At 38.0% G+C, this 19,231-nt stretch overlaps 1 protein-coding gene across 1 annotated transcript in view; it reads left to right on the forward strand.

Moving 5' to 3' along the window:
* The window catches only part of MRC1 (mannose receptor C-type 1), a 99,930-nt gene extending 82,495 nt beyond the window's left edge, over window positions 1-17,435 (forward strand). Inside the window, exons 23-30 of the mRNA XM_011283622.4 lie at window positions 187-289; window positions 4,289-4,521; window positions 6,901-7,066; window positions 8,029-8,178; window positions 13,095-13,208; window positions 13,893-14,057; window positions 15,282-15,323; window positions 16,465-17,435. Of these exons, the coding sequence (XP_011281924.2) occupies window positions 187-289; window positions 4,289-4,521; window positions 6,901-7,066; window positions 8,029-8,178; window positions 13,095-13,208; window positions 13,893-14,057; window positions 15,282-15,323; window positions 16,465-16,715 (1,224 nt within the window). The 3' untranslated portion in view covers window positions 16,716-17,435. The remainder of the gene's footprint in view (window positions 1-186; window positions 290-4,288; window positions 4,522-6,900; window positions 7,067-8,028; window positions 8,179-13,094; window positions 13,209-13,892; window positions 14,058-15,281; window positions 15,324-16,464) is intronic.
* Window positions 17,436-19,231: the final 1,796 nt, after the last annotated feature.

Consider the following 19,231-nt stretch of genomic DNA (forward strand, 5'->3'; position numbering starts at 1 on the left):
TGTGTCTCCCCTCTCTCTGCCCCTCCCCCCACAAAATAAATAATGAAACATCAAAAAATATATAAAAAAATAGGATGATTAAATTTGGAGGTTAGGAATGATGGATTTTTTTGGCTCATTAACGAATTGATTTAACAATTACTGCTTCACACTCCTTTTTTTCCCCCTTTCTCCATAAATGTACAGGCTGACTGTGTTGTTATTATTGGTGGGAAATCAAGGGATGCAGGAAAATGGATGGATGACACGTGTGACAGTAGGCGGGGCTACATATGCCAAACACTTCCTGGTAAGTTCTACCAAACCTCGCCTGCCCACGAGAGCTGGGGTTATTTAATATTTCTTATAAAATATTAAACCTTGAAAATATTAAAATTGAGAACCTTCTTCTCAATTTTACTGTGAACACTAGACTGCTCTAAAAACATAAAATTTTATTTAAGGAATAAATAAATTTATTTAAAATAAATAAATATATAAATAAATAAATTTATTTAAAATTTATTTAAGGGGCGCCTGGGTGGCGCAGTCGGTTAAGCGTCCGACTTCAGCCAGGTCACGATCTCGCGGTCTGTGAGTTCGAGCCCCGCGTCAGGCTCTGGGCTGATGGCTCGGAGCCTGGAGCCTGTTTCTGATTCTGTGTCTCCCTCTCTCTCTGCCCCTCCCCCGTTCATGCTCTGTCTCTCTCTGTCCCAAAAATAAATAAACGTTGAAAAAAAAAATTTAAAATTTATTTAAAGAATGGCACCTTGACAGGTTTGTTTCTCACCTCAATCCATGGATGCCCATGACAGATGAAAAGGGTGACGTTTTCTATAAACTATTCATGAGTGTGCCCCTTCATCCATCCGAAAAGTTTTATGCAGATTACACTTGGAGCTGGAACTTTTTCAAACTTGGTTAGAACTTTAGGGTATTTGCCTCCCTGTACCTTTTTAAAAATGTCACGGTAAGAATACCTCAGTCATGCTTGCATAATTTGAGAAGCATTGGCATAGAATATCATATATGCCTCCTTGGTTCTATATTCTCTGCCTTTAAAAATGTAGATCTCGGGGCGCCTGGGTGGCTCAGTCGGTTAAGCGTCCGACTTCGGCTCAGGTCATAATCTTGCGGTCTGTGAGTTCGAGCCCCGCGTTGGGCTCTGTGCTGACAGCTTACAGCCTGGAGCCTGTTTCAGATTCTGTGTCTCTCTGACCCTCCCCCGTTGATGCTCTGTCTCTATCTCAAAAATAAATAAACGTTAAAAAAAAATTTAAAAAAATGTAGATCTTGAGGTGCCTGGGTGGCTTACTTGGTTAAGTGGCTGACTCTTGGCTTGGCTCAGGTCATGATTTCATGGTTCATGAGATCGAGCCCCATGTCAGGCTCTGCACTGAAAGCACACAGTCTGCTTGGGATTCTCTCTCTCTTTTTCTTTCCATCCCCCCGCTGCTCATGCTTGCTCATTCTCAAAATAAATAAAAGAAACTTTAAAGGAAACATAGATCTCTCTCTTTTTAAAGCTGTACCTTTTAAGGAATCTCTACACCGAACGTGGGGCTCAAACTCACACCCCCAAGATCAAGAGTTAATTCATTACGAACTGAGCCATCCAGGAGCCCCTAAAAATGTAGATATCTGCTTTGCGTGTCATTGTTTATGCTAGGAAGCCCTACTATCATTTAGTGAAAATAAAACAGAAAATGTACATATGTACTGAGAATCAGGATGATGGTTGTATGCACTTTATGGCTGTTTCCAGTGAAACAAGAATACAATTATCTAGCTCCACAGAAAGAGGACCAACAATGAAAGGTGGTTTAGAGATGAGGGAGGGGATAGCGTGGGCTGCTATCATCCTAAGAACAATTCTTAGAGTTTGAATTAGAAGGTGTTTGTTCTCCTACAGCAGATGGATTTTTCCACACTTTCTGGGGGATCAGGGAACTCAGACCAGCTCATGGCAATGAGTGAAAATCCCTTAAGATATTTTCAGATGACTGGAAAGTACCGCGGGAATCCTAAGCGTTCATTAATTCAGGAGCTTTTCTCTCTCCGCTGTGTCCTTATGGCACCAGAATCTTGGGCCACGAGAAATGCCACACATGCCATCTGTGTCTGTGTGTCGAGGAGAGGAGGGACTGTCCTTCCAGGAGTGAATGACGGTTTACCAGCTTTTTGACAATCTTTTTCTTCTTCTTATAAGCATAGGTGATAGACTATTTGCCCCCAATAAAAACTTATTAAAAAATAGAAAATATTTATAATCCTATTCACATATACACATATGTTTTTATGCATACGTATATTCATATATATGAACAAAAACCCACTGTTTTAAAAAACACATAACACCTGTTCTTTGTTGACATTTAGAAAATGCAGAAAGGCATAAAGAAGGGAAAACAATTCCCCACAATCCAACCACCTAAAAATAACCTCTCAATATTTTAGTTTTCCCTTATAATTGTTTTATGAATGTTTTCATAAACCATCAAGTTGGACAGATGAGCTGTTTCCTAGCTGCATACATTCCGCCACGAAACTGTTTTTTTCAGCTTGCCCTCGAGCCTCATTTGCCACTTTTAGTGGTCCTACGATTTTCTGGTGCTGTAAAGACAAACCCAGACCTCCCCAAGTTGGGAAACAGTAAGATTGTTCAGTCCCTACTGGCTCTACCATTGGAGGGTGCTGGCCTGGGTCGCTTGGTTTAAGGATATTCTTTTACCAACACAAGGTGGCAGCAACAGCAGAAGAAAGGGGAAACTGCCCTTGCTGATACAAAGTTGTCACCATACCAGGCGTAATCAAAAGAACGTTCGGCATTTGTATAGCGACAGGACAAGACAGATGGTGGATTAGGTTGGTATACAGTGGAACACATCTGAGATTTAGCCAAGACAAAATTGGTAGGCAAGGACATCTAGAACCCTAGCCAGGGGTTGACAAATTTTTGCTTTCTGTAAAGAGACAGATAGTAAATATTTTAGGCTGTAAATATCCATTCTCTATTGCTAGCATTCCGCCATGATATTGGGCGATCATAGACAACGTGTAAAAAAATGAACATAACTGTGTTCCAATAAAACTTTATTTATGGATACAAATCTGAATTTAATATAATGTTTACATGTCACAAAATATTATTCTTCGATTTTTTTTTTTTTTTTAATTTGTCAACCATTTAAAAGCCATTCTTAGCTCATGGGCTACAGAAACAGACAACAGGCTGACATTTGCTAACCTCTAACTCTAGGGCATATGTTAAGGGACACAGAAAGAAGCTCTTTGGGGGGGTCTATACAGTAAGTGGCACAAAGGCTAGGTTGGCCTAAAACAGCGATTAGAAATCCATGCTGGGAAGGGCCCCTGGGTGGCTCAGTCAGTTAAGCATCTGACTCTCGATTTTGGCTCAGGTCGTTATCTCATGGTTCATAGGGTTGAGCCCTCTGTCTGGCTCTGTGCTTACAGCTCAGAGCCTGCTTGGGATTCTCTGTCTCCCTCTCTCTCTGCCTCTCTCCTGCTCTCTCCTTCTCTCTCAAAAATAAATAAACATTAAAAACAACAACAACATTTAGAAATCCATGCTGGAAGACTGAGGAAAAAGCTTCAGAAAGCCAGAGTGACTGTGGCTTAGAAGAAGTCCAGCCACTGAGTCAGTTTGGTCAAGGCGTGGGGGTGCCTGGGTGAAGGGCGTAGGCAATCATCAGTGGGGATAAAGCATGATGGTGTGATAGGGGTTAAATGAACCCGGGACTAGTATCTGGCTTCGTGCCAGAACTTAAATCAGTCTCTTGAAGGTGCCTTACTAACGGGTGGAGCCAAATAGACACACATAGATGCAAATTCATGGATAGGGTGGGACAGATGGAGGAGGGGAAGGAAGATTGTTGGTGACCTTGAAATTTGACCAAGATGGTAAAGTAAAAATTAGTAATGACAGGACGATATATACTCTTTAATTTATGGGATTAAACTGTGTCATTTCTTCTGCTCAGATTCTATATATCGTTGAATTTACGAGCCTTTTTTTTTTAATTTAGAAACTTGATTACATATCTATATTAATGATCTGGATGCAGTTTGGAAATTATTTAAGTTAACCAGGCATACTGATTAAAAATCAGAGCTTTGGTTTTTCGTGTGAAATGGCTTAGGAAATATTTTTAACACCTGATGGTTTGGATTTATGCTATTCTGATTGTTTTTATAATGGAATGAGATATGGTAATAGATATAGTATATCATTGACACTCTAAGTAATGCTTATTGATAATGCTAATGAAAGATAATATTTTTCTTCCAGACTCTTCCTTGCCTGGTTCTCCAACAACAGTTCCAACAGATGGCTTTATTAAATATGGTGAAAGTAACTATTCACTCATGAAATTAAAGTTACAGTGGCAAGAGGCGGAAAATTATTGCAAGCTCCACACTTCCCTTATTGCTAGCATTCTGGACCCCTATAGTAATGCATTTGCATTTATGCAAATACAAAAAGTTAATGAACCCGTGTGGATCGCCCTGAACAGTAACTTGGTAAGATGCTGGAAACATGCGCAACTCGACACGATTTATAAATTGTGATGAAACAGGATTCTCTTTCTGTTCATTCTGCTGAGCACTCATTAAATGTAAGACACTGTGCTGGGCAATGTGAATGATACTAACATAAACTAGACCTCGTCTTTCAAGGATCCAGTGTCTTCAAGGATCTAGCAAGCTAGTGATATATGTCAGAGATCAAATTAAATTTACATAACTTAGATTAACTTTCACACTGCTTTTGAATATTAAAATTAGATTCTGCAGCTCAACACTCTCATGTATTAACTTATTTCTCTCTAGAGTGTCACGCTTACAGCTATACTATGGGAATCAAGAAAGCTGATCAGGGGCATGGTTCCTGGGTAATGAGGATACTTTCTATTTTTTTTTTTTGTGGCCAGTCATTCTAGAATTGTGAGTCCTGAAGTTGTGAAGCTTCTGTCCCTGTGCGAAGGACGTCACTGCAGTCGTTTCTTTTATTCCATAATAGAAAAAGGCAGGTTGCCAGTGGCAGAGAATTGGGGTGGGGGACACAGAACTAAGAGTGGTGATGGAGTTGCTAAAATATTCCTAAAATGAGTCTTCCCTGATGCCCTCTGATGCATCTGTCTTTTTTTTTTATGTTTATTTTTGAGAGAGAGAGAGAGAGAGAGAGAGAGATACAGAGCACAAGTAGGGGAGGGGCAAAGAGAGAGGGAGACATAGAATCTGAAGCAGGCTGCAGGCTCTGAGCCATCAGCACAGAGCCTGATGCGGAGCTCGAACCCACGAACTATGAGATCATGACCTGAGCCAAAGTCGGACGCTCACCTGACTGAGCCACCCAGGCGCCCCTGTGATCCGTCTATCTTCATCCATTTAGCTAGTCAACCAGCAAACTTCCTAGTAGAAGAAATAGAAATGTCAACACGTTACTAGGAGACAAAGCCAGAAATGTTAAAGAGAGGTATCTAAAAGTGCTGCAAGAGAGAAAAGGGGTCAGTCGAGTCAGGGGAGAGGGCCAAGCAGGTTTCTCTGAGAAAGCGGACTTTATTGATGTGGCCTGGGACGGTGGAACATAGGGAAGGGAGTACCAGGAAGAGGGAAATGGACGGAAAGAGATAAAACTGGAAAGTAGGTTGGCGTCAGATTTTATAGATTTCCTAATGCTGTGCTACAGAGATCAAAATACACACTTCATGCGAAGAGTATTTCCTAAGTAGGGAAGTGAATACTTTAAGTAGTTCTGTGCTGATTTCTGTGAGTAAACTTAGGCAAGACATTTTTATGTCTGTGTTGACTCTATTTTTTAGTAATTAATTTGCTTGTTAGTTCACTCATTCCCTTCTTATGCACAGGGTCACAATTCTTTCATGAGTTTAACATAAGGTTTTATTATTTTTAGAAAGATTAAGTAGCTTTTCCACTATACCGACATTTATAACGAAAACAGTACTATTATCTTCCTTATATCTATAGAATTAAGGGCAACGTAAGCATTATTTGATTAAATGTGGTAGAATACTACAAAATTCCAACTTGAGGTAATACATGGTTTTGATTTTGTCGTTAAATCTTTGGTAATTGGCTGGGGAAATTAAATAATGCAGCTAAAATGGGACCCATGGTTCGGTTTCAGAATGCATGTATTTCATTAATATTATATATCATCTGTTGTTAGACATTGCCTGTCAAATCTTTTAGACTGGTCAAAGGATATTATTGATAAGTACTGTTTTTGATGTGGTTAAATAATTTGATGTGGTTAATTAATTAATGTGGTTAATAAATTTTGTTCCACTAAATTCAGTAAGAAGTTAAGTGTGCAAGTTGAAAAGAACAATCTGCTTTTTAAAAAATACCCAGAAGTATTTGTTATAGTTGAAAGACCATCTTCCTGGAAAGCGTGGCACCTAGGCTCCTCTGTTATCTGTCGGATCTTGCCTAAGTCATTTGTCACGTGTGCTTTTTCAACAGCTGAACAATGAGGCGATTAGAAGAGATTAGTGTTTCTCTCCAAATTCAATGAAAATTACTTAATTTTATTGTCATTTTAGTGTTGATATAATAAATATTTTATGGGTCCTGAAGACAAAATTTGTATTTCACCCTGAAAACCTGCAAATAAAACGTTTCATAGAATAAGACATAGGTTTTTAAGTCAGTGTTTTTCAAATTAGCTTTCAAGGATGTGTTTATGGGGAACTCCAAGAGTCCCTCTAAAAGAAAGGGCTCTCTCTACTGAATTTCAGTTGGTAGGAACGATTTATTCCCAAATGTTGAAGATTGTCAAATCACAGTCTAAAATATACTTTTACTTCTCACTTGGTTCTTTTGGTGTTTTCTCAATGAAGCAAGACTGCACGTTAATTGTTGTTTTCGTCTTTGCAGACCAATAATGAGTACGCTTGGACTGATAAATGGAGGATGAGGTACACTAACTGGGCTGCTGATGAGCCCAGACTGAAATCAGCATGTGTTTACATGGATCTTGATGGCTCCTGGAAGACAGCATATTGCAATGAAAGTTTTTATTTTCTCTGCAAAAGATCGGATGGTAATTGAATACACAAAAACAATCAAGGGATTTGAAATTTCCTCAATAAGTGAATACACATGACTTTTGACATTATTAAACAGTAACGTCTCCTGGTTAACTTAATAAAATAATAAGGGGCACCTGGCTGGCTCAGTTGGCTAAGCATTGGCTCTTGGATGTGGCTCAGGTCATGATCCCAAGGCTTCATGGGTTCAAGCCCTGCATTGGGCTCTGTGCTGGCCGTGTGGAGCCTGCTTGGGATTCTCTCTCCCTCTCTCTCTCTCTCTTTGTGCCCCTCCCTGACTCTCGCTGTGTCTGTCTCTCTCAAAGTAAAGAAATAAACCTTAAAAAAATAGCTTTAAAGAACAAGATAATAAAACATCTTCTTTCACATAACAGAAGACTAACTTGATAATAAGCAAATATACATAGATCCAAATAATGGGGACAGAAAATTTTCTTCATGGCTAGAGTTTATTTGCACTTTATAAACTTTTGAATTTTTATTTTTGAGATTATGTGATGTCAGATTTGTCAGGCAATTATGACTGGTTTTTATGTTGACAGCACATCTGTATCAATATAATTTTATCAGACTACATATCGATTAATGAGAGTCAGTGATATGAAGGTGATAATTTTCCTAGAATACAATAATTTGCAAATTATTTTTTGGTAACTTTTTTTAGGAACTTAACACCTTCATAAATATTTATAGATCTGCATTCTTCATTATGATGGCAATTGATTTCTATTCTACCAGAGTAGCGTCTACTGAAATACATTTAAAATGAAGAAAAGAAAAAGATCACTAAAAAGAACGCCCAATAATAAAAATGGCAGATCCAAATGATTACCGTTAGAACTTTTTTAAAAAATGGTGAATGGGTGATGAAATTTTCCTGAGCTGCTAATCTTTTATTCTACATAGTAGAGAAACTTCATGCTTCGCTTTGTTTTAAATGTCTTTTTATTAACAGAAATCCCTGCCACCGAACCTCCACAACTGCCTGGCAGGTGCCCAGAGTCTGAGCACACAGCATGGATTCCCTTCCATGGTCACTGCTACTATATCGAATCTTCATACACAAGAAACTGGGGCCAGGCTTCTCTGGAATGTCTCCGAATGGGTAGGTGCCACGTTTACTGTAAGAAAAATCTCATAATCACCTAGTCCGGATTACCATGGTACTTAAAAACACTGTACATTAAAATCCTGTGGAATGTAAACACACCAGCTTATTCTTCTTGTTAATTTCTATTGTGACAGGATGGTCCACATCATGCCTCCCCAGTGTAATTTATAACGTTACAGCCTCAAAATTTTAAAGAATTACAGTAGAAAAACAATCATTTGCTGAATAAGTCTTTCTCACTTTCTGCCCTAGTATTCTTTTGTTCTGTAGGGTTTTTTTAATGTATATTTATTTATTTATTTTGAGAAAGAGAGGGGAGGGGCAGACAGCTTAGCATGGAGGCCAATGTGGGGCTTGATCCCACAACCACGAGATGGTGACCTGAGCTGAAATCAAGCATCAGACGCATAACTGACCGAGCTACCCAGGCGTCCTGCTCTAATATTCTAAATTGTTAGGATTGTCATTCTGAGTTATCTAGAGTGTCGTGCATTGCCTTCTGACCTCCATGGTTTCTGTTGAGAAATCACTGTCGATTCTCGGGAGGATCTCTTGTACATGATGAGTCACTTCTCTCTTGCTGATTTTAAGAATCTCTATCTTTTGACAGTTTCTCGGGGATGTGGATTTCCTTGCGGTTATCTTACTTGGAGCTCGGATAGATGTGGAGCTTGCTAGATGCATACATTAATGTTTTTCATCAAATTTCAGAATTTTGGGGGCCATTATTCCTTCAAGTATTCTTTTTGCCCATTTCTCTTTCTTTTCCTTCTTGGACATCCATTATGTATATTTTGATCTAATTGGTGACGTCCCACAAATCTCTGAGGCTCTGTAAATTTTTCTAATCTTTCCTCCATTATTCAGATGCGATAATTTCAACTTACCTATTTTCATGTTTTTGTGGTTACTTTCTTTGCTTAATCAAATCTGCTGTTAAGCTACTCTAGTGAATTTTTCCTTTCAATCATTATAATTTTCAACTCCAGAATTTTAAGAAATAATTTGTATCTCTCTCTCGATATCCTCTACTTAGTGAGATGTATCTCATACTCTTTTTTCATACTTTAGCCATGTTTTCCTTTAGTTCTTTAACATAGATGATTTGGTCTTTGCTAAGTCGAAGGTGTGACTTTCTCAGGAACAGTTGGTATTTACTCCTTGTCTTGCGTATGGGCCATACTTTCTTGGGGTTTTTTTTTTGCATTTCCTGTGATGTTTTTTGTTGGAAATTAGACATTTTAAACAATATGATGTACAACTCTGGAAATAAGATTCTTTCCATTCCACAGAGTGTGTTGTTTTTGCTGTTGTTGTTTTTTTTCTTGTTCAGTGATTTTCCTTAACTATTTTTGTAAAGTTTATATTCTTTTTCATGTGTCATCATGGTAGTTACTGCTTAGTTAGTTCAGGGGGTCAGCAAATGACAGCTTCCACACTCATACAATAGTTTACAACTCTGCCTTAGTGGGGCACCTGGGTGGCTTATTTGGTTGAGCATCCGACTCTTGATTTTGGCTTGAGTCATGATCCCAGGGTCGTGGGATGGACTCCTGTATCACTCAGCATGAAACCTGCTAAGGATTTTCTCTCCCTCCGCCCCTCTCCCCAACTCAGCACACTCTGTCTCTGAAACAAACAAAACCCCCCAACAACTCTGCCTTAGTGCTCACTTCCTTCTTGCAGATCCCCAAGGTTAGCCAGAGTGAGAGCTTAGAAATCTCTCAGATTTTTTGTAAATATGCACATGTACATGCCCCAGTGCATGTCTGTGGCCTTCTAGATTCTCAAGAATGGATCAAAGCTTTTTGGAGCTCACTATGGACATCTTATTCCCATTTTTCCTTTTAAGCTTTTGTTGTTGTTGTTGTTGTTGCTGCTGCTGTTTTGTTATTCTTTTTTCTTCAACTGTTATCCCTGCCTCAGGCACCTGTGATGTTAGATAATTGCAAGAACACCTTCAGAGACAAGACCATTTACATTTGGAAGAGCTCTGAATTGGGGCAAATAAAGCCAAAGCTTTGCAAGTCAGACTTTCCAGGGAACTGTCAGAGAGATAAAATAATGGAAATTCTTTGAAGTGGGACTTCGCAAGAGCTCCACCGCCATTCTGATTATTCTAGTGGTTTCTAGGCTGCTAGTTTTCACTGTGATTTGGGAGCTGTTCGTTTTGAAGGTGAACAGAGAGCTGAGGGTAATGCAGTGAAATTAGAACAAGTTAAAACATCATGAAGCTCACTCTTAACACAAAAACTGAATTTTTTAAGATAAGTATCGCTGGATTGTTACACGCTGTTTATTAATCTTTACGGTTCCAAAATTTGTCAGTGTTCTTACTGCTTTTGTAGAGGATTGCCGTGGATACTTTCTCTCTCTCTCTCTCTCTCTCTCTCTCTCTCTCAAAAATAAATAAGTATTTAAAAATAAATAAATACATACATAAATACATAAGTAATGAAATTTTAAAATTGCAATGAAGATGGAGAAACTTTGTTTCCAATTTTAGAGGACTGTGTTTTCCTGTAAATAAAATGAATGACTTTCACTTACCAAAATATGTCCTAAATATTTCGAAATGGTTATCATCCCTGAAATATATGAAACCATGGAATATGTGACTGTGAATTAAAAACACTAATCAAGGGGATAATCCAGGACCCAGTAACATGGGATGCAGGCACACGGCTAAGTGTAGGTTTTTGAGATCCAGAAGGCCTGGATCATGCCATTGACCCTACCCTCTCCTATCTTCGGGATCTTGACAAATTACTTACCTTCTGTACTTTTGGTTCCTTATCTATAAAGAGGGGGTAGTGCTCATTTGATACGGTTGTTGTAAAAGTTTAGGGAGATCATACTGGTAAAGCACAAGGCAAAATGTCTGGCATGGAGTACTTAAAATATATTAGTGGTTATTATGAGAAAGCTATAGTATTTTACTATAAACTCTAATGCTGACGCTGAATCAACCCTAATGTAGTGTAAGGTGTTGGTGCCATAGTAATCTAACCAGTCTGCCAGTTTCCTATCTCATTTTACTTTCTACAATCCCATACCTAGAGGATCAATACTCCTCTAGGGCACTGCATCATTCTGCTGCCTGAAAAAAAACCTAAGTGTTCTTTATCACCACCCTAAATACCAATCTCTTGCCATCTGCAGTGAAGCCCAACCCAAGTCTTTTTTCACCTGTTGGTCAGATTAGTCCGGCCAAACGGAGCCATCTATTAGCACTCTAGGCTCCTCCCAGTAGATAAATCTATCTACCCATCTATCCTTTGTCTAACTCCTCTCACCACAAACCAAACATGGGAGAGTCCATGTATCTGTGCGCCATGTTCCTGAGTAAGCACTATGCTTCCCTCCCTGTCTTTTCTCTTATTCCTTCTCTTCTTGGAATGGTTTTCTATTCTTTCTACTTGAAATCCTATGCTTCTTACAGCTTGAATTCTATTTTTCCATGTTCCCCTTTAGTTGTTTCACCTAAAACAAATCTTCGGTTTGACATGTCAGCTACATATCATACTTATTTCTCTTCTAATGCATCCATCTGTCTGTCTATAATGTCTCCTGAACCATAACCTTGTTAAGACACACTCTATGAAAACCTGAATAGACATTTTTTCCAAAGAAGACATGCAGATGGCCAGCAACACATGAAAAGATGCTCAACGTCACTCATCATTGTGGAAATAAAAATCAAAACCATAATGACATGGCGAATGGCCAAAACCTGTCAGAATGACCAAGATCAAAAAGAAAAGAAATAACAAGTGTTGGCAAAGATGTAGAGGAAAAGGAACCCGCACGTGCCGTTGGTGGGAATGCAAATAGCTACAGCCACTATGGAAAACAGTATGGAAATTCCTTAAAAAATTAAAAATAGAAGTGCCATATCAGCCAATAATTCCACTGTTGGGTATTTACCCAGGGAAAACAAAAACACTACCTCAAAAAGATATATGTACCCTTATGTTGTTTGCAGCATTATTTATAATAATCAAGATGTGGAAGTGTCCAGTAGATGAGTGGATAAGGAGAATGTGGTACACACACACACACACACATACACACACACACAGTGGAATATTTCACAGCCATAAGAAGGATGAGATTGTGCTTTTTTTGAGACAACATGGATGGACCTAGAGGGCATTTTGCCAAGTGAAATAATTTAAAGAAAGATAAATACCATATTATCCTATGCAGAAATGGGATCAAAAAAAAAAGAATAAGTAAACAAATAGCAGAATCAGAATTATAAATACAGAGAACAAACTGATGGCTGCCAGAGGGGAGGGAGGTAGAAGGTTGGGCAAAATGGGCGAAGGAGAGAGAGAGAGAGAGAGAAAGAGAGAGAGAGAGAGAGAGATACAGGCCTCCAGTTATGGACTAACAGCAGACAGACGTGACTGACAAAGAGTAAAATCAGTAAGATTAGGCATTGGTGTTGGAAAGGGTGGAAGCCAAGAGTGATTCTCAGGTTCAGGCTCGAGCAAATGGGAAGATGATGATGCTACGTACCAACATGGAAACAGTTAAGGAGGAATAAGATTTCTAGGAAAGGATTTTATGAGTTTTGTTTTGCACACGTTGAGCTTGATGTGCCCCTGAAACATTAAAGCAGAGTTTTCAAAAAAAGAGAAAAGACGCATTGTCTTACTCATCTTCTCATGTCCTTCAGCAACTCATTTGGTGTTTGTAACGCACATGATGCTTAAACCATCATATTTGCAGAATGGAAACTGAAATTCTTAGAAGTCAAATGTCCGTTCTTTGAAATTCTGTCCCTTAAGTGGAGAAGTCGGGGTGATTTTTATTACTTCTAAGATCAATACTGTCATTACAAAAGTACTTTTAGCTGCTTAACTATAGTTCCATCATTGTGTGTGTGTGTTTCTACATTGCAGGCTCTTCTTTGGTTTCCATTGAAAGTGCTGCTGAGTCAAGTTTTCTGTCATATCGAGTTGAGCCACTTCAAAGCAAAACCAATTTTTGGATAGGATTGTTCAGAAATGTCGAAGGTAATTTTTGCGGCATGATAATTACAGATATTTCCCAGTGGTGTTTGCAAAACAAGTTTTCAGCTCCAGAAAGTCTTGCCTTAAATAATGATTAATTGGTGAAGAATTTGAAAATTCAAACTCATATTTTCACTTACGATAAGAACTGAAATTTTAAATGACTCACGTATTATGTATGCTATCTTGGAAGCTGCCAATTAAAAGAGTGTTTTCTGTAGCTAAGTTAATTTAAGAAACTTTAAAAAGTATTTTCTATCTTCAGAAAAAAATTAGGGGAGGATAAGTATACGTATTTGTACTAATTTGTTCAACAAAAGGTGTATAAGAGATATATTCTTTTCAGGTTTTTTTCCCTATAATAATTGGTCATTATAATCTTGCAAACTAAAAGTCTGGTTGTAAACAACTATTAATTATAGTTTAAAATAAAATGTGTAGAAATTTTGCATGAATAGGTAGAATTTATTTTAAGATGGGTGATTTGGGGAGCTGCGTAAGTGACCCAGTCGGTTAAGCGTCTGACTTTTGATCTCAGCTCAGGTCTTGATCTCAGGGTTGTGAGTTCAAGCCCCGGGTTGCACTGCCTGCATTGAAGCCTATTCGAAAACAACAACAACAACAACAACAACAAAACCCAAAGGTGATTTTTAACTTCTGTTTTCATTGACTTAATTTGACAACCAGGAATGTGGATGTGGATAAACAACAATCCAGTTTCCTTTGTCAACTGGAACACAGGAGATCCTTCTGGTGAACGAAATGATTGTGTAGCTTTATCCGCAGCTTCTGGATTTTGGAATAATATTCACTGTTCTTCCTACAAGGGGTATATTTGTAAAAGACCAAAAAGTAAGTAAGAATGTTCCTTGTGGCCCATATGTTCACAGGCCATCATTTCTTTTAAATATCAAGGTGTCATGTGTGGGATTATAATGTGATTTTACGTCCCTTGCAAGCCCTACCCCAGTGTAAGTGAAAAACCCACTCTGCCCTGGTGCTCAGCTATCTGCAGCTCTGAGTGAGCAGAGAGTAGCTTGCTCAGCTGACATAATGATGTTGGTATATCAGTGCATTTCTAATGGGATACCCACACGTAGGGACTGTCAAGTTGTAAGCGGTTTGGAGAGCCAGTTGACAAAGTCATCCCCACCAAGGGGATGGGGTCAAAGTTCCAGAGAGTTCTCAGAATTTGTTATAGAAAAAATCGTGGAAGACCAATGAAATCTCCTTCTGAGATTCAGTGGCAGACCCTGTGAAGACACATTTTGGGGGAATTAATAGTGTGATATGCCCACGACGTGGTACTACCTAAACTTTAATATTTTCACGCCAGTCCACTTTATATAACATCCTTCCGAAGAGATAAAATTAATTAGGGAATCTATTTAAATAAATGAATTAGGTAAATTAACACTCTCTCCCCAATAGATCTTGTTATTCTGGAATTAGGTAGTTCCTCAGTCTGTTAAAACTCTGTTCTGAGACACCACACTCTTTGGTGCAGTGTTGAAATCTTAGTTTACTTTTCATTCCAACACGCTGTGGTAGCTTAGGCTTCAGTGGGCCAATTTCAAAAGATCTAGCCAAGAATACATGATTATTGGATAGATTGGATAGATTTTGAGCGTCAGTATCAGTGGCTCAAATGCAACTCACTGGATCGTATTTTCAGGATTTCCATTGTATTCAAACTCTCCCTACAGCTGTAGGATGCTGATATAGTATGTATATCTATCTATCTATCTATCTATCTATAGATAGATAGATACATACATACATACATACATTCATACGCATAAGTCTTGTAGCCTCTATCATCTATCCTATATCGTATAAGTCTTGTAGCCTCTATCATCTATCCTATATTGTATATCACATATATATTGTATCCTATCTATACATACATGTATCTATATGATACATCTATAGCGTATCCTATCATTTCGCATCATAGCATATCACCATGAAAAAAATATGGAGGACTCCATGTATCTGTGAGCCAAATAATATTCATTATCTGCATGCAATTATTATGGGTTTTTATAAGTATTAAATTGATTTCTTATTTCACAGTTGTTGATGCTGAACCTACTCATGCATTAATTACCACAAAAGGTAAGACCATTCATTATGAAATTTTAAGATCTGTATTAGTAATGTATCAATACAGTTTGCTTGTTTTAACAACCATGGTAATCCCTTCCCACACCCTGTACTCTCAGTAGAATTGCTTGGGGGTACATTAACCTTTGTCATTATGTCATCAGCCTTCCTCGAATGATGCTCTAGAAAAGCAGGCCTTGGAGTCAGGTCGGGGTTTTTACCATAGATATTACTGAAGACATTGCTGTGTTGCAGAGTTACCTTTTGGAACCCACGGGGGAAATTTCTCTCGAATCTTTGTGGGTTTTTTTTTTTTTCATTTTTTTTTTAAAGCAACCTTTTAAATTTTAAGTTTATAGACAACCTGAACATTAAGGTTCTTTACAATTTTATAGACAACTGATTTATTTCGCTTATTGTGTTAGCAGCTAAAAAAAACTCAAAGTGAGATTTAGGGTTTGCCTGCACCTCCTTATTAACCTTACGGGTGCTATTTGTTTAATTATACTCATGATTTCAAATTTCCACTATTCTGATTTTCTCTTTTCCCTATTTTTTTCTTGCTTTTTAAATGTTTATTAATTTTTTTTAATGTTTATTTATTTTTGAGAGAGAGAGACAGACAGAGCATGAGCAGGGGAGGGGCAGAGAGAGAGGAGACAGAATGTGAAGCAGGCTCCAGGCTCTGAGCGGTCAGCACAGAGCCTGATGCGGGGCTCGAACTCACAAACCGTGAGGTCATGACCTGAGCCGAAGTCGGACGCTCAACCGACTGAGCCACCCAGGTGCCCTTTTCTTGCTTTTTAAAAATCATCATTATTATTGCTAGTCTATGTATCTTCGTATGATGTATTTGTCATCAGCATTCAGTTATTTTCAAACAGCGATAAATATTTTAAAACATTGATTAATTAAGAGATGAAATATCCCTGCAACCAAATACTAATATTAACGTTTAAAATAATCCTTCATGTTACCTGGACTCCTGTGTTCATGTCCTGCATTTCTCTCTGACAAATGTCAAAGAACATTTGAAATGAAAGAATATATATTCTTCGTTTAGTTTTTCCAAAAAGAAAGTTGTATTGTTCTTCATAGCATTCTACCTTTGGCCTCCCTCCATCTTTATCCTAATGAGTTTGTTTATTTCCAGCTGACCCCAGGAAGATGGACCCTTCCAAACCAGCTTCCAATATGGCAGGAGTCGTGGTCATTGTGGTCCTCCTGATCGTAACAGGTGCTGGCCTCGCTGCATATTTCTTTTACAAGAAGAGACGTGTGCACTTACCTCAAGAGAACACATTTGAAAACACTCTCTATTTTAACAGTAGGTTGAGTCCAGGAACTAGTGATACAAAAGATCTCGTGGGCAACATCGAACAGAACGAACATGCAGGCATCTAGTCTCATAATGTGATTTCGATATATTTGAATTTCATAACATTATACTAAAATGTTAAGGTTCTTTAATTCAATGTGATTGTCTCCTTTACAATTAGTACTGTATTGCACTGGCCTGTCCTTTTCCTTTGCCTAATTGAAGAAATAATCGCTCATTTTCTAGTCTGGCAAGGTATCTTCGTGAAAGAGAGGTAATGATATTGATGACCACTTCTAAAAATATGTTAGGTGAACACACAACACCATAATGCCAACACATTTAAGCCTCACTTGTGTGTCGGTAGTGTCGACTGCCTGTGACAGAGTGATTAGAAGAACCCCAAACACCTAAGCTTCCTAAAATAGTTTAAGGTGCTCCCAAAGAAATGTTACCTATTGAATTATAATTCGGTAATTAGAAAACCATTTTGAAAATCAAGTACACGTAACTTGTTCTTTGTTGTTTCAGGTAGCATAAAAATTTAGTCACATTTTCCTCTTACCAATCCTGACTTTTACATCAGTTATTTAGAATTGCATTTGTACATGTGCAGAAAGAATGAGGCAGCTGAGAACCTGTTTTCCCCTAGCAGGGTTTTCAAGGCTGAATATTGCAAATGTGTTCTTTGTCCTGTTATATGTATATCAGGAATGCAAAGATGTGAAATAAAAATGTAAATTTGCATAACTGGGTGTACTTAGATAATGTGAAATAAACATCAAAGACAAGGTCTATTTATAATATATTTGTGTTTTGGTGATCTTGGTAAATGTAAATTTTCTTTTAAGTGTGACTTATTTATCTATTTTCTTTATACTGGTCTTTCCTCTGAAAATAAACAATTTATTACTAGATAAATTCTTTAAACTAGACCCTCCATCTGTTTGGAAAAGACGTGTTGCTAAAGCAGTATGTACAAAATGAATTTTTTCTCATGGTGACTTACATAATTTCCCCAGATCTTCATCTATAGCATTGATGCCACTCAGAAGTCCACAACCAAAGGCACTGTTACTGAGAATCAGATCTCTAAATATCTTTTTGTCACTTTAATAATTCCTTTTTGCTTTTAAAAATTTTACCTTAGGGTCACCTGGGTGGCTCAGCTGGTTGAGCATCCAACTCTTGATTGCAGCTCCTGTCATGATCCCAGGGTCATTGGATCGAGCCCCATGTCAGGCTCTGTGCTGAGTATGGAGCCTCCTTGGGATTCTCAATCTCTCTCTCTCTCTCCCTCCCCCCCCCCCCATCTGCCCCTTCCTGGCTCACTCTCTCTCTCTCTCTCTCTTTCTAAAAAAAGAAATAAGAAAAGAAAAGAAAAAATTTTTCCCTAAATAAAGCTTCACATACATGGTGTAATACCTGGAGGTTTTGCATCTCACGCAGGGACTACACTATCAGCCCATCCTTGCCTTTCTCAAGGGACTGTTCAACGGGCGGGAGCTCCTTACCTGGGATCTCTGGATGGGACTCCTTGGATGCCATTAAGGGGTCTATGAATGTCCAAAAAATTGCATGCAAAACATTGTACCAATTTATGTTTGTGCCTTCTTTTTTTTTTCTGGGAAGAAAATAGATTTTCAGGTAAGTCTGTAGTTCAAAAAAGATTAAGAAGCAGAACACTGGGTAGGGACAGGATGGACTTTCTAATACTCCAACTCAGATGAGTAACAGGTGGAAAGAAATAGGAAGTGAGAGGGAGGCAATTGTGGAAAAGGTTGCTGAGCACAAACAATTCCCTTTCATCCCTGAAACACGAGAAAACAAATTGCTTTTCCTTTCTTGTGAGAATGAACCATATTCAGTTTGAAGAAGTTCTAATGGAGATGATGGCTGTAGTGTCACAGCTGTGTGTAGTGAACTGTACTACAGAAATGCCTTTCCTAATATATATATATATATATATATATATATATATATAGTACATATATAAGCTATATATGTTAGTACATATATATACACGTACATATATAAGCTATATATGTTAGTGTGTGTATATATTAGTATATATATTAGGAATGCTATATATATTCCCCTAACATATAATATATATTCTCTATATATGGAAATGCTGTATATATTTCTAATATATATACTAATATATTCCTAATATATATACTACATATTCTCTCTTTATATATATCCCTTTCCTAATACACATATTTGTATCTCTCAAGATACAAGAGAGCATTAGAAATGTTGAATAAGGAGGAGTACCTAAGTGAGCATGATTTAAAAATTGTTGACACAAGTCCTTTTCATTATAACTGAGAGCTGCATCTTCACAGAAAACATTTTGGGCTTCAAACATGTATCTCAGACTTAAATGTCTTACCTTTGCAAGAAACATTCCATAGTTGGCAGAGTGCTGAGCCTTATACGTCCCACTCACATTATCCCCTCAAACATAAATTGTTAGGTCATTTATATCTACGCATGTATCCAAACACAATACTAAACTATCAAGGGTATTTTGGGGGTGGGGGAGAGAAATATAGGGGGGAGAAGAGTAGTTGTATGCAGTTTTGGTTTTGATTAT

The sequence above is a fragment of the Felis catus genome, chromosome B4, assembly GCF_018350175.1.
Source record: "Felis catus isolate Fca126 chromosome B4, F.catus_Fca126_mat1.0, whole genome shotgun sequence".
Lineage (NCBI taxonomy): Eukaryota > Metazoa > Chordata > Mammalia > Carnivora > Felidae > Felis > Felis catus.